Source organism: Nomascus leucogenys, chromosome 21 (assembly GCF_006542625.1).
Source record: "Nomascus leucogenys isolate Asia chromosome 21, Asia_NLE_v1, whole genome shotgun sequence".
NCBI lineage: Eukaryota > Metazoa > Chordata > Mammalia > Primates > Hylobatidae > Nomascus > Nomascus leucogenys.
The window spans coordinates 45,766,086-45,792,848 of record NC_044401.1 but is presented as its reverse complement, the minus strand read 5'-3'; the positions used below and the strand labels follow the sequence as shown (position 1 = coordinate 45,792,848).

General features: G+C 47.5%; 1 protein-coding gene across 1 annotated transcript in view; it reads left to right on the top strand.

Moving 5' to 3' along the window:
* SLC12A8 (solute carrier family 12 member 8) overlaps positions 1–26,763 on the top strand; it is a 134,716-nt gene that overhangs the window by 53,457 nt on the left and 54,496 nt on the right. Inside the window, exon 6 of the mRNA XM_030801979.1 lies at positions 23,789–23,902. Coding sequence (XP_030657839.1) covers positions 23,789–23,902 — 114 coding nt within the window. The remainder of the gene's footprint in view (positions 1–23,788; positions 23,903–26,763) is intronic.

Genomic DNA, 26,763 nt, shown 5'->3' with positions numbered 1-26,763 from the left:
GCTCACGCCTGTAATCCCAGCACTTTGGCAGGCCAAGGCCTCCATCTCTCACACCCATGTCCGGAAATACCTGGTGCTGCCAGCTCCTGAGACCTCTGAGCATTTGGAGGGCTAAATCAGATTGGTTCTCAGATTTTCTCTCTGCTGACTTGACATTCCATTTTCTTGGGTCTGTGTCTGTACCACTGGACTATCGGCTTTTTAACTTCCGAAATTTTGTTGCTGTGTTCTACTGTTTTCCCCATTCTTACGGATTTATATCCTTTAAAAAATTTCTTTGATGGGTGCGGTGGCTCTTGCCTCTAATCCCAGCACTTTGGTAGACCAAGCGGGGAGGATTGCTTGAGTCCAGGGGTTTGAGACTAGCCTGGGCAACATAGTGAGACCCCCACCTCTAAAAAAAAAAGTTCTTTGATATATATTGGTGGGATGTGGGGAGGGAACACAATTAGGTACATGTATTCAGTCCGCCATCTTAACTGATAAGTCTGGTATTAATATTTTTCAATGACAAACTAACCATACTTAAAATTTTTTTAATTAGAGAATTTTATTATTTCCTCTCCAAAAAGTATCATTCTTCATTTAGAAAGGTGTATTAGTATATCTCTTTGTAAGAGATCATCGTCTCTCTTGCTCTGGCAAACTTTACAGTCCTAGATTCAGGACTGTGATCACTGTGGATTCTACCCCTGATTCTAGGGACCATTTGTGGAAATCTGAATAGTGCTTTGTAAACAGATTTCTGAGTCTTTTTGAAGACATTTGGGATGATATCATGGAAGAGATATGAAGAAGGTATTTTCTCTTGGTGGGTTGCTGCAATATGATTTCTGACATAGTGTCATCATAAATATTTGAGACTACTTGTTATCTTCAGTAGGTGTTACCTTATGGGCTGATACTTAATCACAGCAGTCAGAAACTGTGAATTTGCATGGTGACACCCTTCCAAAGTGACTGTAAGAGCTTTCCTCCCTGACTTTTGAGGATTTGCAAACAGCAGAGAAGCAAGTTTTAGGTAGTGCTCCAGGGAAAATAGTGATTTCATGTTCGAAATATGTGGGAACAGTATCTAAAGAAAAAGCTTAAGTTGTCTAAAGAGGATCTTATAATAGTTGGATACACTTATAATTAGAAAAGCCCACTGGGGGCCCAGGCACTGTGGCTTACACCTATAATCCCAGCACTTTGGGAGGCCGAGGTGGGCGGGTCACTTGAGGTCAGGAGTTCGAGACCAGCCTGGGCAACATGGTGAAACCCTGTCTCTACTAAAAATACAAAAATTAGCTGGGCGTGGTAGCACATGCCTGTAATCCCAGCTACTTGGGAGGCTGAGGCAGGAGAATTGCTTGAACCTGGGAGGCAGGAGCTGTAATGAGCCAAGATTGCGCCACTGCACTGCAGCCTGGGTGACAGAGTGAGACTCCGTCTCAAAAAAGAAAAAAAAAAAGGAAAAGCTAATTTGACATTGGGGCTTACTAGGAACAAATATAAGCAGAGAAATGGCCTACTTAGAAACTAAACTTTAGATTGAAACGAGAAAATGTATTTATTCCTGGAAAGATTTTCCACAGTGAGTTGTCAAGTTGTGTCTTGCTAACATTCGGTCCCTTACTCCTTCATTTCTGCCGTCCTTCCTTGGCTCATGTGTCTCTTCATCTCTGTATTTCTTTGTCTCCTCTCCACCTGTATTTCCCTCTCTCCTCCACTCTAATCAGTTCACTGAAAAACTTTTCCTGAGTCCCACTATGTGCAGACCCAAAGCTAGAAATTGAGGATACACACAAGAATAAGGCACAGTCTCTCCCCAACCAAACAATCACCATTTCCTGGGTCAGTATTTTAAAGGAAAATATGCAAGTTGCAGGTGAAGGAGAGTGGAAGAACCTTGACCTTGGGGTTTCTGAGATGTCTTCAAGGAGAGGGTGACGTGAGTGTACCCCAGAGGTCACATAAGGGTTCACCTGGTAGTAAACTGGGGATGGTGATCCCAAGGAATGGGAACAGCATATGTGAACACTCAGCACGCATGGAAGAGTTCAGAAAGTGCAGGAAGGTAGGTGTGCTGGAGCTGAGTGTGCTGGGACAGGGTTTGGGGACAGAGGGCCAGAAGGGTACAAGGCCTTTTCAGGTTCAAGAGAGAGTTCTTTCCATTTCCCTTAGGTGATGGTGCTTCAAAGCAAGGAGGCAGAGGGAAGCTCAGGGAACTTTCAGCTTCTAGGGCTTCCAGGATCGGCTTGTATCACAGGCCTTGGTGAAAAGTGGAACAGTAGCTTGTCTCTGTTCAGATCACAGCCATTATTTTTCACTTATGACAGGTTTATCGGGACATGGCCCCACTGAAGGTCAAGGAGCATCGGTACTTATAATTAGTGTATTTCCTTCCAGTATTCTGGCCTTGCATATTTGTATTCATATATGTGAGTAGATAGTACCTATAACTTATAATTTTAACTTATTTTTATTAAGAACAATACATATTTAATTTAAAAATATGATGTCTAAAAGCTATTTCCTTATAGCCTTTTTTTATCCTTTTTTGTTTTAAAACATAATTGAGCTTACATAGTATATAATATTTTTAAAGTTAAAACTAATGTAGCAACATTCAGAAGTCCCAGATGGAATGTACTATAAACAGAGGCTTGATGACATATCTTGAGAATTTTCTTAGTCTCTCTAGTTAGAAAAGCAAACAAACAAACAAACAAAATAACCAGAAATAAGTTTAAAATTCAACATGCATTTTAAAGATACAGAAATCATAAAAGCTGAGCAAAAGGTCAATAGGCTTTTCTTTGAAGCAGGGAAGGGGTTGAATCGGATTTGCTCTTTGGAGCCCTGCCTGGAGTTAGGGTAGGCACAGATGGGGAGGGACTGAGGCTGGGGCCCTTCAGAGGTGGTTGCAATCGTCCAGTCTAGAGAAGACACAGCCTGGACTGATGCAGTCAAGGTGGGGTAGAGATGAAGACCAGATGCAGTTTGGGAGACAGTTTCGTGATCTCATTCTCTTGATTTGTTTGTACATGCCTCTTAATTGTTTCCATTCTTGCCCTTCTCATCCCACCTCCCATCCCATCTTTGGTCCACCACTGCCATCGGGAACAAACACACACACTTGTTAAATGCAAACAAAATTTGTTTTAACCAATGAGAACTTTGATTGATTTTTTGTCTCATTATTTTATAATCCAAAACAATGATGAAAAAATTAAAAAGGGTCCAAGATCCTGCCATAAGTATTTCCTTTCCTTGCACCACTGGCTACGTGAGTGGGTGCACACATAGACCCATGCATGATCATGCACACGGATGGCCTGGCCCTGAGATACTGGAGAGAAAGCAGCCGGCACCATGTCTGGCACATGAACTCAAGCACTTCACTTCCTCTGGTAGACCTTGGCCAGCCCCATCCATGATTCAGTGACAAAATGCCTTCTCACTCTGAACTAAATTCATTTGCATGGTTTCTAGCTTGGTTCATATTTTTAGTCCTTTTCCACACATGGCCTCTCCCATTGGATGGCAGACTCCCTCATCACAGCACTACAGCTCAGCCACATGCCCCGTGAGAGCATGATGAGGCAGCCGCCTGGGGTCTCTGCCAGGCCCGGGGCCTGGATTATCTCTGTATGTGGCCACCATTTGCATGTGAAAATCACGTCTGGCTCACAAGTCTGTGGCCCAAACAATAGTCTCTTTCACCCTGAGCATACGGTCTAGGGATGTGAAGGGAAATTTCCCTTGCTTCTCTGAGAATATGTGCCACTTTTCTGAAAAATTAAAAATAATTGGAGTTACGAAGTTGGGTTTTTTTTTTTGCAAGAGTAAACGATAATGATTAAGAAAAGTGGTTCATCAACTGTTACCCTGCTCTTAGTCCTTTCCAACTTATTTCTTTTTTTTTTTTTGAGACAAGAGTCTCGCTGTGTCACCCAGGCTGGAGTGCAGTGGCGTGATCTTGGCTCACCACAAGCTCCGCCTTCCAGGTTCACGCCCTCCTCCTGTCTCAGCCTCCCAAGTAGCTGGGACTACAGGTGCCCGCTGCCACACCCAGCTGATTTTTTGTATTTTTAGTAGAGACGGGCTTTCACCATGTTAGCCAGGATGATCTCGATCTCCTGACCTCGTGATCCGCCCGCCTCGGCCTCCCAAAGTGCTGGGATTACAGGCGTGAGCCACGACGCCCGGCCCAAACTTATTTCTAATAAGCCATCAGAAAATTATGTCAGATGTCTACATCAATTCCTGCATCAGAATCTCACAGTGTCCTTATCAGACATTCTTTACCAAACGGCCTGGCTAAAATTAATACTTTTCGAAACACTGAGTATATTTCTGCTTGTAAGCAGAGAAGAAAGTAAAGTGGAATAATTTATTAAGATGAGAAAAAAGTCCTGGGTCAATTCACATTGCTGTACATTTCTTGAATTTAAGATTTGAAGGTGGTGCGGTGAGCAAGGAAAGTAACGCAGTAGCCCCCACCCCACCACCCATGGTTTTGCTTTCCATGGTTTCCATTACCCGCAGTCAACCACAGTCCAAAAATGCTAAATGGAAAATTCCAGAAACAAACAGTTCATACATTTTAAATTGCCGGCCATTCTGCGTAGCATGATGAAACCTTGCACCGTCTTGCCCAGGACGTGAACCCTGCTTTGTCCAGTGTGGCCACACCGTACACACTACCTGCCATCAGTCACTTAGTACCTGGCTTGGTTATCAGATCAACTGTCAAGTAGTAGAGGGCTTGAGTTCAAGGCCAATAATAGCCAAGTGCTATGTCACGATGCCTGCGTCATCCGTGTCACTTCTTCTCGCCACGTAGGCATTTTATCATCTTACATCATCACAAGAAGAAGGGTGAATACAGCATGGTAAGCTATTTTGAGAGAGAGACGTTCACATAACTTTTATTATAGTATATTGTTAGAGTTGTTCTATTTTATTATTAATTATTGTGGTTGATATCTTCTTGTGCCTAATTTATAAATTAAACTTTACCATAGGTATGTATATATGGGAAAAAAACATGGTGTATATAGGGTTAGGTACTATCCTTGGTTTCAGGCATCCCCTGGGGGTTGTGGGATGTACCCCGATGGATAAGGGAGGGGAGGGGGGATACTGTAATAGCTAATGTTTATTGAGCATTCTGTATGTGCCAGGTGCTACACTAAGCATTATACATCTCACTATATCCTAACGATATCCATGGGGTCCCTGTGCTGTTATTGTCCCCATGATAAAGATGAGATAACTGATGTTCAGAGAGGTTAGATTGCCCAGCAGTTATCCAGCTGGTAAGCAATGGAGCCAGAATTTGAGCCCTGGCTTCTGACCTCAGGGTCCATGTCCTTAACCATCAAGCTCACATTGTTTCCAGCTGCTGGGGCCGCCTGCTCTTCACTGACTGAATTAGCAAGCAGGACACATAAGTCCCATGCAGGGCATGGCATTGAAAATGCAGTTTGCAAAGTTGCTAACTAGTGAAGTGAAAGGGGACGGTAGTTAAAGTATTTTGCACTGGGAGACTTGAAGCCAGCGTTCTCTCTACCACTGTCTGTGGGACCCTAGGCCAGCACCTTAATATCTGTGGGTCTTCAGTTTCCCCATAATAAAACTTGATTTTAAAATTCATCATCTGGCCGGGTACGGTGGCTCATACCTGCAATTCCAGCATTTTGGGAGGCCAAGGTGGGTGGGTCACCTGAGGTCAGGAGTTCGAGACCAGCCTGGCCAACATGGTAAAACCCTGTCTCTACTAAAAATACAAAAATTAGCTGGGTGTGGTGTCACGCGCCTGTAACCCCAGCTAGTCTGGACCTCAAGGCCAATAATAGCCAAGTGCTATGTCACGATGCGTGTGTCATCTGCCCCACATTGTCTCGTCACATAGGCATTTTATCATCTTACAGCATCACAAGATTCTCCTGGTGAGGCAGGAGAATCGCTTGAACCTGGGAGGTGGAGGTTGCAGTGAGCCAAGGTCACACCACTGCACTCCAGCCTGGATGAGACAGTGAGACTCCATCTCAAAAAATATATAAATAAATAAATACATAAATTTCATTATCTCTTAGAAGTCAGTGAGCTGCCCAGCCAGGGGCAGAACTTAGTGTGACACTTGCCCAACTCCTCGTGTTTGTCTTGTACTTCCCAGCATGGGAGATGTGCCCTAAATGAAGAAGCACAAGAACATGCTATTGAGAAGAGTCCCTCAATTGGGGCCATCCTTTGGTGTCTCTGAAAGTAACAAAACAAGACATCAGAAATAGCAGAAGGAAGCACTGGTGGTAGCTGAGAGAGTTTGATAGGCAGCTACAGAAAATCCCCATACCTTGGATGTTGAGGGCACACAGTGCTGAGTAGGAAATGCAGAGGTCATTGTTTTTCAGGCTGTAAAAACCTCAAGCACAGGAATCCCATCTTATTGCCGTTTTATCCCGGCATCTTGGAAAGTACCGGGCACATGGTTGGCTCTTGGTTGCACTTTGCTGAGTGACTGACTGGGAAACACACCAGAGTGGATCAGCATCCCGTGAGGCAGATGGATGGACACAGTCCTAGGAAATGTAATCTGCGTAGCTTGTGAAAGTGTGATGAGAGTTGCAGGAGGATGGAGTTGATGGAACAGATTGTCAGAGCACTGTCTCCAAAGAAGAGGAGTGGCAGGGTGGACTGAGCGCCTGGCTGCACACACACCTGTTCCGCCTCCCTTTCTTTCTTCCTCCCATCCTCCCACCCTATAGGTAGTCATCAAAGCCTACGGGGTGCCAGGAGGTAGGCTTTATGATACAGCGGAGAATAGGATAGCGATGGACCCTGCCCTCATGAAGCAGGGAATCCATGTCAGCAATATGTGCTTTTCTGGTTAATGCTATCAGAACACATGCTTCTTGTTAGCCGTGTGACTGTAGGCAAGTCACTGAAACCCTTTGAGTTTGTTCATCTGTCTAATGGAAAGAAATACCCTCCTGGAAGAGTGTTTTTTAAAGGATTAGAAATAATACGTCAAAAGTAGTTATTTTTTCTTTGAGTTTTGCGGGGAGGGGTGGTTCCTTATCCCTCTCCCCCTGCCAACTGTTTTCTAGAAAATAAGCACTTACTGGATATTGTAGAGAATAATTTTGGGGTTTTATTATTTTGAAGATGGTTTCTTCTGTTAAACTTCTTCCTGCATCCTTTTGAACTGGCAGAAATCAAAATGCTAGACTTTTAAAGGTATGACACTCTAGAATCCTGATTGCTAAAAATGAAAAACATTCTAAAGTAAATAAAATAACAAATTCAAACAGTAAATCTGTAATGACTGAATGAGCACCATTTTAAACTCACATGTACCAGAGGTGATCGTGGTACGAGGAATGAGCATGGTACATTCTGAAGTTCCTAAAGTGATGAAGGGACTTCTGTTATGGCCTAAAGCAAACAAACAGCCACCATACAAACCTATATACATTTCTATTTTTTTTCCCTCAAATTTCTACGTGAAGCAAAAGGAAAGTCAATTCTTGCTTTCTCTGCCCCAGTAACTCTGGGTGGCAGCCGGTTTTCGGAGCAGTTCTGGAGCAATTACTTTGCAATCCCAAATTCCTAGTGTATGAACAAATCTGCTCACACATTATCAGGGAAGAAATACTGGAACCTGGATTTTAGTCCTGGCTCTGCCACTTTCTCAATCCTTGACCTTGGGGAAATCACCTAAGCGTCAGTTTCCTCCTCTAGAAAATAGAGAATAATAATATCTGCCTCACAGATTATTTAGAGACTAAATGAGGTAATAAAACGTATTTCCTCAATTCCAAGTCACCATCAATTTTAATTCACACCAAATTTTCAGGTGGAAAAAAGCATTACATTAAGTCCTCATGTTGCTTGTAAGACATCCAAATTTCAGAAAATCAAAATGTTTTTAAAAAGTTATACTCAAAATGAGCAACTACTATAAATACGATTGCCTTGGCAAAGGAAGATTCTAAATAAATGTAAGACAGTCTTATTATCGTGGTCATCCTCACTGGGCGGAGGATCTGCAATCTGTGCCTAGGTTTCCCTGTTGCTACCACTCTGCTAAGCAGCCTGAAGCAGGGCTGCCCCTTCAGCATTTCTCTTGAGACCCACCCCACCCCCTCACAATCCCAGATCAGATGCCAAACCCAGTGGGGACTGGACACCATGATGAGCCCAAACCAATCCACGCTGAGCTTGGCATCTGATGTGGGATTCCCCACCTTGCAGAGAATCGGAAAGTATCTCCACAATTTCTTTTGGACCGAGCTGTTCTTCCCTTTCCATGAGTTTCTTTTACACCTGACCTAGAGCCTCTCAACCATTTTCATGTCACCGCACAGCCAGAAAATGATAATATTTGTACAGCACTCAAGGGAAAAGTGAGGAACAGTTGGGCCAAGAGGCCAATGACTTCACCATCTGGAACCCATTCAGGGCATTCCAGCGTGGCCCACCTTCTCCAATTAGCCTCCTCAATGCAAAAGAAAGAGGGGGAGGAAGAGGAAGAGAAAAGAAGAAAACTCTGGTAATGTTCACTGTTTTTTGCTTTAGAATTATAAGGGCACTTTAGTTTTTCGAATTGTCTTTATAATAATGGTCTTGTATAGTGATCAAAATACCCTTGGGCTTGAAGTGCCATAAACAAACAAGTTGTGATACGTGTGTGTATCAGAATCCCTGAGGAAACTTGGTGTGTGCGTGTGTGTGTGTGTGTGTGTGTGTGCGCGCACGCGCGTTTCCTAATAGCCTGAGGCCTGGGAATCTAGATTGTAAGAAGTGCTCCAGGTAGTTTTTTTATCATGATTTTTAAGTCAGATCTGGGAACTACTGTCTTCAAGGCCCTTAGAAGGTTTCTCCTGGCACTATACCTTTCATGTTCTGCATTGCTCGTTCTATTTTCCCCTGTAAAGGTAGCCTTTTTAATGCAACAGTCCAAACCTTGCCTTGCGGTGCCCTTGTATATGTGCTCAGTCCTGCCCCCTAGTGTACAAGAATCACACTGCAAAGAGTAGAGAATCAGCTGATCTGTGGGACCAGAAGCTCAGCCTCTTAGGCTTGCAATTTTCCCTGAGAACAGTGTGTCTCAGCGTTTGGTTTGGAGATTTCCTGTATCAGAATTATCTAGAAACTCATTAGAAAAACAGTCTGATCCATACTCTCAAATTTTGGACTAGTAATCTACATTTTAGATAAGCATACTGGAAATTCTTAAGTACATTCAGATTTGGAAGCTACTACGTATATGGGATTTACTAATCCTATGGATCTGTAAAGGGTTAATTTGACTCACATATTGTTACCTGAGTCAAAGACAGGCCCCTTACTGCAAAATAACCATCCACGTACACAATGGACTCCCTGGAGTAACCAGCCTTGCTTCCAATATGACTGTTGGGGTAGTAACCAGGAGAAGGTGCTTAGGCCCCAAATCTGTCACTGAAGCCAATGGTATAATTAAAGCTCAATGTGATGACTTGAATACAACACATCCCACCCTCATTTTAGTTTCATCTGGCAATTGAGGTGTTTTTGCTTTGGCCATTATGGTTCTCCCAATCAGAGTGGAGCTTCTAGAATAAGTATTTTTAACATAGAGTCCTTGAGCCCCTGAAGTTGCATGCAAAATTGTATGTAAATAAGTGTATTTTTCTAGGACAGGGTTCAGAACTACTGCCAGATTCTCAAAGGCATTCTTGACCTGACAGGGGAAAGATTAAGGATTAGAACAGAGGTATTTTTAAGGGTTAGAACAGTGAAGAATTATAAACAAAGGCTCATGTCCAGGTAAGGATTTCTGAGCACCTGCTCTCCCTCCTCTTTTCTTTCTGCCTCATCCTTTCTTCCTTTATGCTTGTCTCTCTGTTTTTTCTCCCCAATCCTTTTGTCTGTCTTTTTCCCCTCTGCCCCCACTTTGCCATCTCCCCATCCCTCCTCGCCTTCCATTTCTTCTCTTTCTCTCCCTTCCTGGCCTGAATAGGAAGCAAGGCATGTTCTTTGACTTGTTCCACCTGTTGAATATTTTCAATATTCCACTTACTTTATGTTGGTGGTTCTTGTTTGTAAAACTATGTGAGTTGCACATTTAATATTTCTCTGGCTAGGTGAGGAACTAATGCTTTAGGCATCCTTGTTCCCTGACTGTTTGGATCTAGCTGTTGTTAGAAGGCTTTCTGTGGGCAGTGGTCCCCATCACCCCTGGCCAGCAGCAGGCATGCCTTAGGCCTCCCTCTTGTTCTGAGATTGATTCTGATGAAGAAAAACTGACTGACCAGAATCCCAGACCCCTGGCTCTGAGCCCCTACCCTGATCCCACAACCCAGCCGTCTCTATTGGATTATTCTCATTTGCTGGCTTTGGCTTGGGGATCAGAGAAAGGAGCCATGGGCTGAGGAGGCCGTGGGACCTGGTCAAGGTTGCAGAAGGAGGTGCGAGCGAGCACTGCCCAGCTTCAACCCTTGAGTCTGCTCCCACTCTGTGACTCTGTGAGCAGGAGGGATGGGTTGGCCCGGCTCCCTGGCTGGGCGTTCCGGGGATAGATGCCTGACACATGAAATCACCAGCTGGGGAGGGCCCTTCCACACTTCTGAGCCTCGCCCACCTCAGCCCTGAGCAGCTGGGAGTTCTGAGGAAGCGGTGGGTGACCGCTGAGGGGTGGGCCGACACATCCCGCCTGTGCCCCCCGCTGATGGTTTGTGTTCCTCTCACTGCACGTGGCAGGTGTCCCCTGGCTGTGGGGAATTTGCAGATTACTCTCCATGTGACTGTAGAAGGGTCCCTGAAGGCACTTCTGGCTTCACCATTTTGGGGGTACCTCCTGGGGTAGGAGGCAGGATGGTGGGTCTGTATAAAGCACAAAGTGGGAGATGTGCCCTCAAGTCACTCACATTTGGGTGGGGAGCAAGGCGGCCAGCTGAAGACCCAGAGAACAAGGTGGGAAGTCCTGGGCTGACAGTGGACGTGCAGAGAGTGGGCTCTGTGGTGCGAGGAGCCTGTGAGTGCTGGCTGAGGGTCGGGGGTGGGAGTGAACCCAGAGGTGGAGCTGGCAGGAGAGTGCCGCCTCCTGAGGCTGACAGGAGATGATGCCCCAAATTGCAAATTTGAAAGTTAAATAATATACAAAGGACCCACTTGGGCCCCCCACCCCACTCTTCTCCCCGCTACCCTCACTCCAGGGCCCAGACAAGGCCAGTGCTAGAGCTTCCAGGCCTGCTCACAATCCAACTTACATGTCCCTCTTGCCTGGATCTTCATGCTGCCTGGGGACTGAGGCATCCACCTTCATCTTCAGGGATGTGTTTTGAAGAAATATTGAGGCCTCTGCCATAGGGTTGACCTAACCCCAACACATAGGTGCCCACACCCCAGGCCAGCACTAGGCAATGGGGCAGCCTCTAGACATCTCCCTGGGGATTGCATTTGCCTTTAAATCTCTGGACCCCATAGAGGGTTGGCAAGTGGCTGTCATTGTTGGCCTGATGTGAAAGATTGCATCACATATACTACAGTTGTCAGAGACATGGCTTTGGAGTCAGACCTCCAGGTTCAAGTTCCAGCTCAGCTCTAATTTGCTGCATAGATTTGGTCGAGGTAGGTAACCTCTCTGACCTGCTCTCTTTGTTTCTGAAAAGCAGTAATAATGCCTGCCTCACTGGGTTGCCAAAGTATAAAATAAGATAATGTTTATAAGAGGCCTAGTGTCATGCCTGGCACAAAGTAGGTGCTCAATAAATAATTATTGTCATTATCATTGCTTGTCTTGGAAGAATAGGTCCCTGGAGGCCCTGGGTTATACTCTAAGACAGTGCTTCAGGATCTGGGGATCTTGTTAAAATGAAGGTTCCAATGCCACAGGTTGGGGACCATACTTTGCATAGCAAGGTAGTTTCCTGGGGCACCTCCATCACGTTCAGTCAGGAGCAGCAGCATCCTTTCTCCTCCTCTTGCTCTCCCCTGATGCTCTCTGGGTTGATCAGTCATCAAAACACTTCCCAGGCTGTCCAGGCCGGATATACGGCAGGATGTGTGGTCACTGGACCCATCCAGCACCCCAGTGACTGCAGCCACCTGGGGATGAGGAGGGGATCCGGAGGGAGGAGGAAACTTGTCTTTGACCTTGAGGATTCCTAATCTGATGGGGAGATGGTACAAACACACCTCACTCTCCATAAGCGCCTGCAGAAAAGGCACACAACGGCTTGCAAAGGAACACACAGAGGCACAGGAAGGGGCCACTTCTGGTTTTCTCCTCTCAGAGCCAAGAGGCTGAGAGCAGAGTGCCCCTGCCAGCCCCACAAAGGGAAGCGGGGAGCAGCCTGAAGCTGCAAGGTCAGGTGATACGGCACTAGCCCAGGGCAGCCCCGGCTAAAGGCATACTCATTCAAGGCCAGCTCTCATTTAGTGGGACTGCAGGTTAAACACTGCTCCCGGGCCTTGGGTCCCAGTGACCAGGAAAGTTTTGAAAATGAGAACATGTGTTGACCCTAGGACTAGGACAACAGCGCCCTTGATTTTGGGGAAGCCTTCCCTGGAAGTTGGGCGTGCTTGATACTGAGACCCTGCCGTTTGCCTTTCTCGAGAGCTTTGCTGCAAATTCTCACACAACTTGCCCTTGAGGAAAACTCCAAGGATTCCAGACGTCAGCAAACTCCTGAGCACAACGGTCCTTTCCACCTAAACCCCTGAGCACACAGTGATTTCTGCCTACATTGGTGACTGGTGGGCAGATGCCTCGCTGGGCAGCTTCCCCGCCTCGCTTCTTGTGGAGGAAGGACCTCCCTGTGGTGTGAAGAGGTGTTCCCTGTGGCAACAAACAGAGACCTTGTCTCTACGAAAAATGTAAAAACTTAGCTGGGCATGGTGGCGTCCGCCTGTAGTCCCAGCTAGTCGGGAGGCTGAAGTGGGAGGATCACTTGAGCCCTGGGAAGTGGAGGCTGCAGTGAGCCGTGATCATGCTGCTGCACTCTGAGGGAGGCCACAACTAGTAGGCAGGACCTGTGGCTCTGTCCTCGCCTTCCACCAGCCTTGGCCAGGAAGCCCCCTTTATCCTCTATTCCCACATCTGTACGGCAGGGAGGAACCCAGGCCTTAAGCAAGGATGCAGGGTACCATCTCTGAGGATCCCTGGGGAGGGTGCTGTGGAAAGAAATGGCTCAAGTTTTTTTTTTGTTTTTTTTTTTTAATTGTAGTAAAATACCCATAGCACACACTTTGCCATTTTAACCATTTTTAACTTTACAATTCAGTGGCATTAGTTACATTCACACTGTTGTGCAATTGTCCTAACCATTTGCTTCCAAAACTTTGTCATCACCCCAAAAAGAAACTCCGCCCCCAGTAACTTCTGTTCTGTGATACTTTCTGCCTCTCTGAATTTGCCTATTCTAGATATTTCATCTGCAGTAGTTCCCCTTATCTACAGTTTTGTTTTCTGCAGTTGCAGTTATCCACGGTCAACAGTGGTCCAAAAATAGATGAAAATAGTATAGTACAATAAGATATTTTGGGCCAGGCGCAGTGGCTCATGCCTATAATCTCAGCACTTTGGGAGGCTGAGGTGGGAGGATTGCTTCTGCTCAGGGGCTTGAGACCAGCCTGGGCAACAAAGTGAGACCCTGTCTCTACAAAAAATATAAAAAATTAGCTGAGCATGGTGGCGCCAGCCTGTAGTCTCAGCTAGTCGGGAGGCTGAAGTGGGAGGATCACTTGAGCCCTGGGAGGTGGAGGCTGCAGTGAGCCATGATCGTGCCACTGCACTCCAGATGGGGTGACAGAGCAAGACCTTGTCTCAAAAAAAAAAAAAAGAAAAAAGAAAGAAAAGAATAAAAAAGATATTTTGAGATGAGGAAGAGAGACCACATTCATAAAACTTTTATTACAATATAATTGTATTTTATTATTAGTCATTGTTGCTAGTCTCTTACTGAGCCTAATTTATAAGTTAAACTTGATCACAGGTAGGTATATATAGGAAAAAACAGTGTATATAGGGTTTGGTATTATCTGCCATTTCAGGCATCCACTGAGGGTTTTGGAATGGATGCTCTGTGGATAAAGGGGAACTACTGTGAAGGGAATTATACATTTGTCCTTTTGCTTCTGGCTTCTTTCACTTAGCATGAGGTCTTCAAAGTTCATCTGTGTTGTAGCGTGTATCAGAAATTCATTCCTTTTTATGGTGGAATAATAGTCCATTGTATCGATATACCACATTTTGTTTATCCATTCATCTGTGGATGGACAGTTGGGTTGTTTCTATTGTTTCTTATTATTAATGTTTTATATTTTTTGCACGTCCCCTGGGGCTAGGTGCTGGAGACACCCCAGAAAATAAGAGAGCATGGTGCCTGCCCCCACCTGGCTCATAGTCTAGTGGAAAAAACAGGCAAGTAGCCAGCCAGTAAAGCAGAGAGATGGGGACCCATAGGACATACTGGACAAGGGCTTGGCCACACTGCGTTCTGGTCTCCCCTGAGCAGCTGCTAACTTTGTGATGTGGGCGTCTCCTTTCTCAGGCCTCAGCTTTCCCATCTGTAAAATGGACTTGAGGCTAAAGACTGCTGTGATGCTAACTTTCTACAGTTCTATGATACTGAATCTTTAGCCATGGGATTCTGAGGGAGGCCCTGCTTTGTTTCTTGGGTAGGACTTCGGGTGGGGGAGAGCTGCCCATGGCCTCAGAACTTGGTGGGGAAGGGGTCTGAGCATGTGAATATTTTCAGCCTGGTGCTTGGCAGGAGGGGGGCTCTGCTTACATATCTGTGTGTTGATACTGACTGCCCCTTCCCTGCAGGGGCCACTTGACCTCCCACCCTCTCTCAGCTGCCTGCCTGGAGAGGATATCCAAGCAACAGTGGGGCAGGGCAGACTTCTTGACCAGCTTGGAGCTGTGCAGGGGCAGCTGATTTGAGGGGGCCATGAGTTGAGTTAGGATTATTTTGGGGGTGTCAGGGGTCAGGAGTTGAAGCATGGGAAGTGGAATGCCAGAGGCAGAGACAGCCAGAAGGAATAAGTGGTGGCTGGGAGGAACCCACAGCCAGGGTGGAGACTTCCCGTTAAAACCGCCCCTTATCCTGGCGGGAGGGAGAGTGCATTCCTTTCCCCCAGGAGATAAGGAGGCCAGATTTTCCTTTCTCAGGGCTCCTTTCTAGAGTAGGCTAGTGGAGGCTCTGTGGGCTGGGCTGGGGCGGGGTCTCTCTGGACCCCTCTGCAGGGTCCCAGCTGGACCAGCTGGAGCCCCTGGCACTCGTCCAAGACTCCCTGCAGCCTTGGACGAGCATTGCCACAGCAATGGCAGCACAACGTTTGAATCCCAGTTGCCTCTCTGTGCCTCAGTTTCCTTCCCTGAAAAAAATCCATCTACCTCATAGGGTAGTTGTGAGGCTTCAATGAGTTAATACAGTAAAGCACTTGGAACGAATGGTATGCAGTGGAAGTGGACAGCACTGTTCTCACCCCAAGACACCTCTTGTTTCCTGGGGCCCAGGTGAGACCCTAGTGTCTCCTCAAGTCAGATTCTTTTCACATTCTTGGGCATTTGACAGCTCTTTCTGCTGTAGGCCTCTCTAGGCAAAAATCTCATCTCAGCTTACTGACCCCAAGGCCATTATGAGAAAAGGTTCATTAAGCATTGAAAATAGAGCCCGTGTTAGCAGATGGAACAATTTCTTGGTTATTAGAAACCATTCTTCATGAAGAAAAGGCTTATCTTTCCTTTCACAAATGAGGAATCCTTAGCTAAGAAAGAGCCCCGGGACTGCCCTCCTAGACCGCAGGAGCTGCTCTTGTTACGGGACACTTTTAGCCACTTCCCTCCCAGGCCAGGGAGGCTGCCCTGACATCCCCCAACCTGGCCCTTCATCCCCTGGGTTGCCCAGCCCTGGGGGTCCTTCCCACTGTTTCAGGACAGCCAGTCGTCCCACAGGGTGGAGGCCCTCCCCATGGCCAGGCAGGGGCTCTAGGCTGCTCCTCTCTAGGCGGGCTGGGCGGGACTCCCCCGGCCCTCTGGGCAGGTCCAGCCCCACTTCAGATTTCCCTTCTGGCCACTGCTAGAATGCCCAGCCCTCCCTCTGTGTATTTTCTCTCTGGGTGGGGTCTTAGGCTGGAAACCCTGTGCACATCCTCTCTCCACCCTCTCTTTGCAGGACCAAAGTCAATAGGGCTGAAGCCAGAGAGGAGACTGTGGTCCGAGGAAGGGTCCAGGCTCACGCCCAGAACTCTTTGGGGGCCTCTTCAAAACCTATCATTATTTCCTCTTCCAAATCTCCAGGCAGTGATCAATGCAAAGCAATACAGCCCGATCCAGTTTAATTTCAAAACAGTCCAACGCAATACAGCCCGATTCAGTTCTATTTCAAATCACTTTTATTGAACACCAATAGTTGTGCCAGGATTGTTATGACCCAGTTCAATGGCAGAGCCCAACAGACTGGGACTTGATACTATCTGGACTCCAAACTGTACTCTCAATTAGGGTTACTGTTCCCCTTTTGACTCTGCGTGTCTTTTGAACAATTGGCTCCAGCTCTGCACTTCAGTTTCCTCAGTTGTTAAAATATGCCAATGAATTAGACCATGAAGGTTTCCTCATCTCTCTGCCCTTTCATGTAATCTCTCATTATCGGCCAGTAAGGTTTTATTAACATATGAAACTGTGGTAGTGAGCTTGTTTCACGGTTCTGGAGCACATCCTGTATCAACAACCACAGAGTCAGGGAAGGGAGGAGGGCATGTTATGGAAGCTGGTTTGGGATTTTACCTCCGCCATTGGAAACCAACTGTGTCTTTGGACAGTGTGTCCTGAGAGGCCTGAGAGTGGGCTTCTGGCTGGGTAGACTTCAGAATTAGAAGGGTTCTGAAAAATCATCTTGTACTCTGCTATTGAGAATGCGATCTGCAGGCAGGAGCGTGGCATCTCCAGGGAGCTCATTAGGAAGGCTGGGTCTCTGGCCCATGCCAGTCTCGCTGACCCAAAATTTGCGTTTCAAAGCTCTGAGGGAAAAGGGCATGTTTACAGTCCCACAGTGAGTCCTCGCATAACCAGGGCCCGAACCCAGCTGTCCTGATTCCTGATTTTGCCACTGTTCTTGCCTTCCTCCACCCAGAGATCTTCAGGGTCCTCTGCCTGGAAGGGGTCCCTGTGCTTCACGCCGGGGGAGGATAAGCATGGCGGGGACTTCTCCCAAATCTATGCTCCTTGAGTTCAGTTTTGACTGGGCTCCTCCCTGATAACCTGTAACTGCTTCACCCTTTGCAGCTCCCAGAAGAAAAACCCCATCCCCAGCCCAGGCAGGCCGGGTCTGCTGTGTTTAATTGTCCATCTCTGTGCCTCTTAGCACATCTGGGGCTGGGCAGTATCTGAGTGAGTGTCCGGGCGAGGGTGGGGCTTCTTGGGAAGGAACCCTTGTGGGTGACAAGTGACAGGATGGGGCCCGTGGACACTCCCCTTCCTCCCCTTTCCGCAGACCCCCTGGGTCAGGCAGTTTCGGATTGGCTGCAGATCCCCGTCTCCGTGAGGCCGCGTCTGGCGAGGTACAGGTGGTGAGAGGCGCTGGGCTGTCCAGAGGCGGCGCACGAGGCCGGGTGCGAGGTCTCCCGTTCGCGCCGCGCCCACTTCCTCTGCCGAGGAGCCTCGCGCAGTCTCCGGGGCCTACCACTTCCCCCGACGCTCCTGGGGCGTCGTCGTGCGGGTCCCTTCCCAGAAGCGGCCTCTCCTTTCCCTTTCCTCGCAGAACCGCTCTTCCTGCGCCCTCCGAGCCCCACCCTCCTCGCTCTGTCCCGAGCCCTTCCTCCGCGCTGGCTATTCTCGGTTGCGCCAGCCTCTCCCATTGTCCATTCCCGGGAAAGGGCTGTCTGGCTGGTCGTCGGTCGCTGGTCCAGGGGTGGGGGACCCAGAAGGGAGCGCCGCCGGAAGCCCCTGCCGCGGCAGCAGGCCGCAGCCCGCAGCCCGCAGCCTGCAGCCCCAGCATCATTTTTAGAAATCTCGCTAAGTTAGTCAACAGTGCAACCTGACGCCCACAGGGAGGGGTATGACTTCCCGACTCCCTCTTCTAATTTCAGCAGCCCCCAGCGGCGTAGGGGGGATGTCGGGGGCACCGCAGGTGCCACCCAGAGCCCCCCAGCAGCCAGCCGCCTACCCAGGGCAAGGGTCCCATGCCCGGCTGCTGGGCACCCCAAGCAGCCCTGCTGGAGCAGCTCTCGGTCCCACTAGTGACCCTCGCTGCCTGTCTTTGGCTAAGGGGAGGAGTGTAGGCTCCCACGAGCACCCCTTGGGAGCAGATGGCGGGCCCCGAAGAGCCACAGCCCACTGGCCACATCACAAGAAGCCTGAGTTACCTGAATTCCGGGTGGAAACATCAAGCCTTTCTGCAGACAGAACTTCAAGGACTTTCCCTCTGCCTGTTCCTGCCTGGGTCTTGTCGTCATTTGTTCTCTCTCTTACCCGCACCCCACCCCCTCTTTTTGTTTTTGTTCTTCCTAAAAGCATACAGCTCAAACTGGACCAAAGTATTTTCATTCCGTGGATAGAGAAACAGATGTTCAGGTCAAACCCAGATCCATTCACACGCAGCAGCTGCAGGCCCCAGGCATCCCAGGCCTTTGAGAGTTGAAAGATGTCAGATGACAGGACCCCAGACCACAGGCTTGGTTTCACCAGCGGAGGAATCGAAAGCCCAACAGAGAGGCAAAGAGACTCTTCTGAGGTCAAGAAACAAGTGTTGGAAATCCCTGAGAAGGCTAGGCTCACACCTATAATCCCAGTGCTTTGGGAGGCCAAGGTGGGAGGATTGCTCAAGGCTGGGGGTTTGAGGTTGCAGTGAGCTACGATAGTGCCACTGCACTCCAGCCTGGGTGATAGAGCGAGACCCCATCTCTTTAAGAAAAAAAAAAAAAAGGAAAGAAAAGAAAAAAAAAGGAAATTCTTGGAGAATGACTTTGGGATGGATTACAGAGGGTCAGTGTGGTAGATGGAGACCTGAATTCACTCAGATGTGGGGTCCAGGATGGGCTGTGTCCTCCCAGCTGTGTAAGCTCCAGCCAATCGCATCCTGGTAGGCACATGGTGTTCCACAGGATAGGACTCCTGCCTGCCCTACACAGATGGGGCCGGGGGAGATGCCGTGATCTCTGTGGGCGTGTTTCCTGGGGCTGAAAGGCAACCTGTGCTGTAAGGGGGTGCAGTGCCAGGGCCTGGGGACCCACCTCCTGGAGAGAGAGGCCTGGCTTCTGCCACCGGGAGAGGGAGTGGGTGAAATACAGACAGATCTGGCTATGTAAACTCGGGCAAGATTTTTCACCTTCCAGAGCCTCCGTGTCCTCAGTTAGTGGTCGTACAAGTATGACATTGTAAGGTCTTGGTGTTCAGTGGCTGGCACATAGGAAAGGTTCAGTCACTGGTCGCTCAGCATTATTTTCAGAAGTGAGGTTGCCCTGTGATGTCCCTGGGGTGACCTCCACAATCTCTGTGCACACAGTCTTGGCCATTGCTTGGCAAGGACTGTGGCATGAAGACATTATTGGCTACGTCACTCTCAGGGCTGCTGTCCACTCTGAGGCAGGGCATGGTGGCAGTCAGGGCTTGGAAAGTTGTAGGTGCCTCCTGGCGGGACAGTCTCAGGTGCAGATGTAGCTGCTAGAGTAGGGGTCTCGAACCTAAAGGTCCATGCTCTCCAGAGAGGCTTCAGAAATCTGCCCTCTCCCAAAATGGTATGCAAAATGTGGTGTCTATGGGGACGGGGACCATGGTTTTCATCAGACTCTCAAATGGGGGCAACTAAAAGAATTAGGAATCTTTGGTCTGGGCATCAGCAAGTCAGGCATTAAGAGCCACTGTCAGAGGGCATGGCAGATGGCATGGACCTCAGCCCTACCCTGGGTGTGACCCACTGACCTCACACCGTGCTTAGCTAGCCAGTACCGGCCAGTCAGAGACATCAGTGCCTCCCCTGGGCACCCACTCTGCATAAGCCCAACAGAGAGTCAACCATGCCTCAGGTCTGAGTGGGCCACCAGGTTCAGGGTGTGGGAAAGAGACCCAGGCCCCAGCAGGCAGGATGGGGACCAGTGAGCAAGACTCTTTGGGGACTGGCTCAGGACTGGGGACCCTGAGGTGGGGTGGTGATAGGTGAGGGGCGCAAGTCATAAGGGCCTGGGATGATACGGGCAGAGGAAATGAGGCAGGGTCCACTGTGCCAGCTTTGGGGTCTCCTTTTTGTCCACTGGAAAGTGGCCCATGTGAGGGATGGGCCACCAGATCCAATGCCCTGCCTCAGTGGGCTTGGTCAAAAGAGTTAGAAAATTCTCCCTGAATAAGGCCTCGGACTGTGGGCCATGGAGGTACAACTGGGGGTGTTCTCACCCTCTCTCTCTTTCACTCAGTTTCTTTCTTTCTTTGGTCCTTACTTTATTTTTCCTGTCTTGTTTACGTTTTTCTCATAAGCCACTCAAGTCATTTTGGGAAACAGAGTACAAATGGAAAGAAAGAAAAGCTCTTCATACATAGAAAAGCTGCCTGGAGAAAGTGGGCTTTCAATTGTGGGATGTTTTGTTTGTTTTCCTAAAAGGTATTTTTTGATGACAAGTAGATTATGTTCATTTAAAAAAATTATTTTGTCACCCAAACTGGAGTGCAGTAGCACAGTCACAGCTGATTGCAGCCTTGACCTTCTGGGCTCAAGTGATTCTCCCACCCCAGCCTCTTGAGTAGCTAGTACCATGCCCTGCTAAGTGTGTGTGTGTGTGTGTGTGTGTGTGTGTGTGTGTGTGTGTGTGTGTGTTTTGTAGAAGGGGTCTTTCTGTATTGCCCAGGCTGGTCTAAAACACCTGGGCTCAAGCAGACCTCCCACCTCAGCCTCCCAGAGTGCTGGGATTGCAGACATGAGCCACTACACTCAGCCCATTAACTTAAATGTTGATGTTTTGTAGAAATAAAAAAAAGAAAGTAAAAGAATTGCCTGTAATTGCATTATACAAACAACCACAGTTAGTATTTCGGTGTGTTTTCTTCTAGCTGTTTCTTACATGTATAGATTAATACACCTTTTTTTTGTATTTATACTATAAATGGCATCCAGTTTTCTGAATTAGCATTTATTATGTATAACATGGACAGTTTTCTCTCATACTAAAAACTCTTTATAAGCATTTAAAATGTCTCAGTTCCACATAGACATTTAGAACCTCCTCTGATTTTTTTATTTGTTATTTATTTTTAAATTTTAAAAAATTGAGATGGAGTCTTGCTCTGTTGCCCAGGCTGGACTGCAGTGGTGCAATCTTGGCTCAGTGCAACCTCTGCCTCCTGGGTTCAAGCAATCCTCTCGCCTCAGCCTCCAGAGTAGCTGGGACTACAGGCACACCCCATCACGCCCGGCTAATTTTTGTATTTTTAGTAGAGATGGGGTTTCACCTTTTGGCCAGGCTGGTCTCAAACTCCTGACTTCAAGTGATCTGCCTGCCTCGGCCTCCCAAAGTGCTGGGATTACAGGCATGAGCCACTGCACCTGCCCCCCGCCCCCCGATTTTACATTATTGTAAACAAAGCATTGACATATTTTTGTCCATGGTGTTCTTTGCAAAGTTAAGACTATTTCGTTGAGCAAGGTTCAGAACCGAGCTTGGCTTCAGCCCAGAGCAGGCTGGGCCAGCAGTAGTGTGAGTGTGAGCGTGAGTGTGAGTGTGCACTTTGTGAATGTGGCAGGGCTCCATTTCTCATTGGCCCTGCAAGAGAGGGCAACTGAGGCAGGCCCACGAGGGAGCCAAGTGACTCATTATCTCAGTCTATGGGTCTTGCTGAAGAGACGGGCAGAGAAAAGGCTTCCCAGTGACTCATCTATTGGGCCTGAAATCCCTCTGAACCTTCAGGCTGGCCAGGGCAAAGTCCTTCAGGCCCAGTGGCCAAATATTCCCATGTCAGGGCCGCCCTTGGGCCGTTGGAGATGAATACGCCTGATGAAGTGTTTTCTGTCCTGCGAGGCGGGCCTGCTGGGCATACACAGCCCTCCACTCGGATGTGCTTTCCGACGTGCACATCAGTCCAGCTTGGCTGAGCTCAGTTCCAAGGCAGGTTGGGCTGGTTTTCTCCTCCTTAAGACTCATCAGTGAGGTCAGCCAGAGGATAAGCTAAAGTTAACTTAGCTATTATTGCTTTTTTGTTAATGAGGGGAGGGCCAGCTGCAAAGACGCCAAACCATTCAGAAAAGTTGTACAGCACTTGGGATTGAATATGCCAGAACAAATTCTGTGTTTAGGCAAAATAAAGCAATTGACAATGATTTAAGTCCTGACTGGACTCCCAAGGGTCCCTTGTGCTTCCCTGAGCTTTCATTTCATTATTTTTTTAAAAAATAATTTTCTTATGAAGTTATGAATCTTGGAAGCTGTGTGAAGTGCAGGCGACCTCATTAGACTCATCAGAGTGGCAGGAGCCTTCTTTTGTGGATGGAAGCTTGGGCTGTAATTAAGCTCCGAGCGGGTGGAGGATGAGGCTTGGGGAAATTCTGTCCCGAAAACCCTGGGGTTGGCTATGGAGTGACAGCTGAATACCCATCCTACGGGACTACAGGGGTTGAGGGAAAAGGAGCAGGGATTGGCTTCTCTTGGACGACAGTTAATAGGAACAAACCAACTCCTTCTCAGAGATGAGATTCAGAAGCAGAGGCTGAATATCCTGGGTGTTCCTGAAACCAAGAACACTTGACTTGTGTCTTAAAATTCCACAGCCCACTAGCATGTTCACAGATGCTGTTCAAAGTGACCTCTTTTGACAAAGAAGCAATATGCCTGCAGGGTTGAAACCACTTGAAAAAACTTTGTTAAAGTCGATGTACAAAAATGTTTAAAATGCTTTGAGGAAATGAGATCTGAGATGTTCCTGCTATAAAGTAGTCTGTGAACAAGTCAAATTGAAAGTGTGGAAGCGAGATGTGCCCATAAGCTGAGAGATCTAAGAGAAAGGTTCTTTTCAGCATGACCCATATTTGCAACCTACCTACTGTGCACCAGTGCAGTGCTTGGCTCTGGGGGATAGAGACCTGCAGACCTGGATTTTGTGCCTCAAGGAGTTTAGTTGGGGAAAGTCCTACTGTGGCCAGACCTAGCGCCAAGAGCAGTGAGGAGGGAGGAATAGATTCTGATTAGGGAGTGCTTATAAAGCCCAAAGGAGCACCATTTGGGCTGAGCTTGAAGAGCTGGCCCACTACGATGCTTAGAGATGCGGGAGAAGAGTCTGGAAGGCCAGGAGACTGCCTAACGAAGGCACGGGGGTGGGTGTGGGTGGCCTTCCTCAGGGTGTGGCTGCTGGGGAGGAGAAAAAGCAAGGGATGAGAAGGGAGCAGTGGCTGTTGCCAGGTTGTGGAGGCTTTGATAGGAGTTTGGACTTGATTCTGTTGCTATTAGGGACCCGTGGAATGTTTTCGAATACAGAAGTAACTTGCAAATATCGATTAATTTTTTAAATGGAAAACAAACACATAAATACATGCTTATTGGAAGATATTTCAGGTATATGAAGCAAAAGATGAAAATGCTCCCCTTCCCAGAAGTAACCACTGCTTCCTTTCATGCTATTTCATCCACCTGTGTCTCTGGGCTCGGCAGCCAACCCTAGAAGTGGGAAGGAAAATGGTTCTGCAGACCCGCTGTGTCACTCTGTGTCACATACATGCCCCCACCTTTCCAATATTTAAAGTGATATATGAAATAGTACTATAATCTAGGGAAATGTGTCCTGTGTCTTCTCACTGGGCTCACGTTGCTCTCCATTGCATCATTTCAGCACATGGTTTCATTGGATATTCATCCGAACTGCTACAGAACAACACGCTGCCCGATTACAGCCCGGGGGAATCTTTTTTCACTGTCTTTGGGGTTTTCTTCCCAGCGGCTACAGGTATGGTAATCTGGGTTCTTTTTTACTCTCAAATTAGGGGTATAAGTTCTTGGTTCCAAAATTCAGCGTCATCATTGGCCTGCATGTGCTCTTGGTATGTATATCCAACTTTAGATATGGGCTTAGCTTTGACTAAAATTCTGTTATTTTATTTATTTATGTATGTATTTTGTAGAGACAAGGTCTCACTATGTTGCCCAGGCTGGTCTTGAACCCCTGGCCTCAAACATAAAAGTCTATTATTTTAAGAGTTTACTGAAGGCCCTCGATATGATTTAATCGTCCTCACTCCTTACACATTGACACCTTTTGTTCATAGAAAGGATACATATCTCATAGGGCTGAACAGGACGGATTCCTCAGCAGGACAAGCCGCTCTTTTCACAGGTGGAATAAGTGCATGCCTGGAATAGAAACTTCCCTTCCCCCTACCCGTACCAGCACATCTTCTTCCAGAAGGCAGAGAAACACTATTGTCTTTTCTTTTCTTGCTATATCAGGTGTGAGCCAAACCAGTATCCCAGGGGTGTGGAATGAATCTCCTTACCCTCCCTTCCCCAACTTCCTGCTCTACAGTGACTCCCACAGCCAAGGTCCCTGTAGGGCCCCTGCCCCATGCTTGGGTCCCTGGCCTGGAAGGCAATAAGCTAACATGTTGACCAGATGCTCCATAAAAAATAACATTTGCTAGTGACTGGGCTTGTCCCCAGGGAACAGACTCTTCATGAAGAAAGAAAAGCATTTCACTCTTGATCAAGAGAGTGTTGATGGCCGGAGGGTATCTGCCTTGTCTCCTTGTCTCTCTCCCCTTTCCCTCTGCCCTCCTACACATGGCCATTTCCTTACTTGTTGTCCCCACCCCAAATGGGATAGGGACAGAAAAAGAAGGAGAAGCTACTAGAGTGTCTAAGATTGAGAAGATTGTCCATACAAGTGTTAGCAAGGATGTGGAGGCACCAGAACCCTCATGCACTGCTGAAGGGAATGTAAAATGGTGCAATGACTTTGGAAAAAAGTTTGACAGTTTCTTAAAAATTACATAAAGCTATTCCATGCCTAGTTATCTAGTGCAGAGGATCAAAAGCCTGTGTTCATATGAAGATTTGTACATGAACTTCCAAGCAGCTTAAATTTTAATAGTCCCAAACTGGAAATAGCTTGAATGTTCATCAACAGGTGAGTGCATAAATAAACTATGATGTAGCCACACAATAGAAAACCACTCAATAATAAAAATAAATAACTGGTCAGGTGTGGTGGCTCACACCTGTAATCCTAGCACTTTGGGAGGCCAAGGCAGGAGGATCCCTCAAGCTCAGTAGTTTGAGACCAGCCTGGGCAACATAGTGAGACCCTGTGGTCTCTACAAAAGATGATTAAAAAGTTAGCTCTGGCCAGGCGCAGTGGCTGATGCCTACAATCTCAGAACTTTGGGAGGCTGAGGCAGGTGGATCACCTGAGGTCAGGAGTTCAAGACCAGCCTGGCCAACATGGTGAAACCCCATCTCTACTAAAAATACAAAAATTAGCTTGGCATGGTGGCATGCACCTGTAGTCCCAGCAACTCGGGAGGCTGAGGCAGGAGAATCACCTGTAGTGATTCTCAGCTACTTAGGGGTGGGAGGCAGGTGGCAGGAGGACTGCTTGATCCTGAGAGGTCAAGGCTGCAGTGAGACTTGGTCACACCATGATACTCCAGCCTGAGTGACAGAGTGAGACCCTGTATCAAAAAAAAAATTGTGTGTGTGTGTGTGCGTGTGTGTATTCCTGATTATAGTGATGGTTTTATGGGTATATTCATATAGCAAAGCTTTTCAAGTTGTTACACTTTAAACATGTACATCTTATAGAATGTTAGTTATACCTCAATAAAGCTGTTAAAATGAAAAAGACAATAACTTTAATCATCTTTAATTGATTTTCCTCAGTCCCACTTTTCCTTATAGCAATAGCCTTTCCCTCTCCTCTTCATAGCCAAACATAACATGGCTCCCCATGTCCATTCTTGTATCCCCTACTCAACTCTCCCAGTCTCTCCTTTGGGAATTGCAAGCCTGTCTCTCCAATGACATGGCTCTTTCACCAGTGACTTCCTTGTTACTAAATGCAGCACGCATTTTTAGTCTCTCACTTTATTTAACTCTCAGCAACAACCCACTTCCCCTTGCATTTCTCTTGCCTTCCACGATGCAGCCTTCTCAGCTCCCTCCTACTCTCTGACTTGCCTTTATAGGTGCATCCCCTCCGCCTGCCCGTCCAATGTTGGAGATCTTCAAGCTATTCCTAGGCCCTCGCATCTCTTTCTCAACTATTTTCCTTGGAGTCTCATCCATGCTTATTGTTGAATAACCACCCTCAAAACTGATGACTCCAAAATTTACACTTCCAGCCCAGACTTCTCCTCCAAGCTTCACATCATACATTCAGTTGCCCATGTGACATGTTCTCTTGGGTATCTTGGACTGAACAAGTTTGAAAGAAACCCATCTCACCTACCCCTCAACTCGTCCTCCTCCTGTACTCCTGATGTCAGTAAATGGCACCTCCACCCAGCCAATTGCTTATGCCAGTGAGCAGACCTCCCTCTTTCTTTCCAGTGCCCTCTAAGTCTTGTCAATTTTACCTCCTAAGAGTCGCTAGATTCTCTCTACTTCTCCTTATGTCTACCACCTGACCACTCTGGTCCCAGGTTCATCTATCACTTGTATCACTGTGTCAGCCTCGTGCCTGACTTTTCTTAAGGCTTGGCCATGGAAATGAGCCTGGAACTAGGGCTTGGAAGTGGCAGGTTGAATCCTGGTCCACAAATCCAGATTTGCCAGAAATAGTGCATCGTTTTCATTTTTATAAAACAAAAAGAG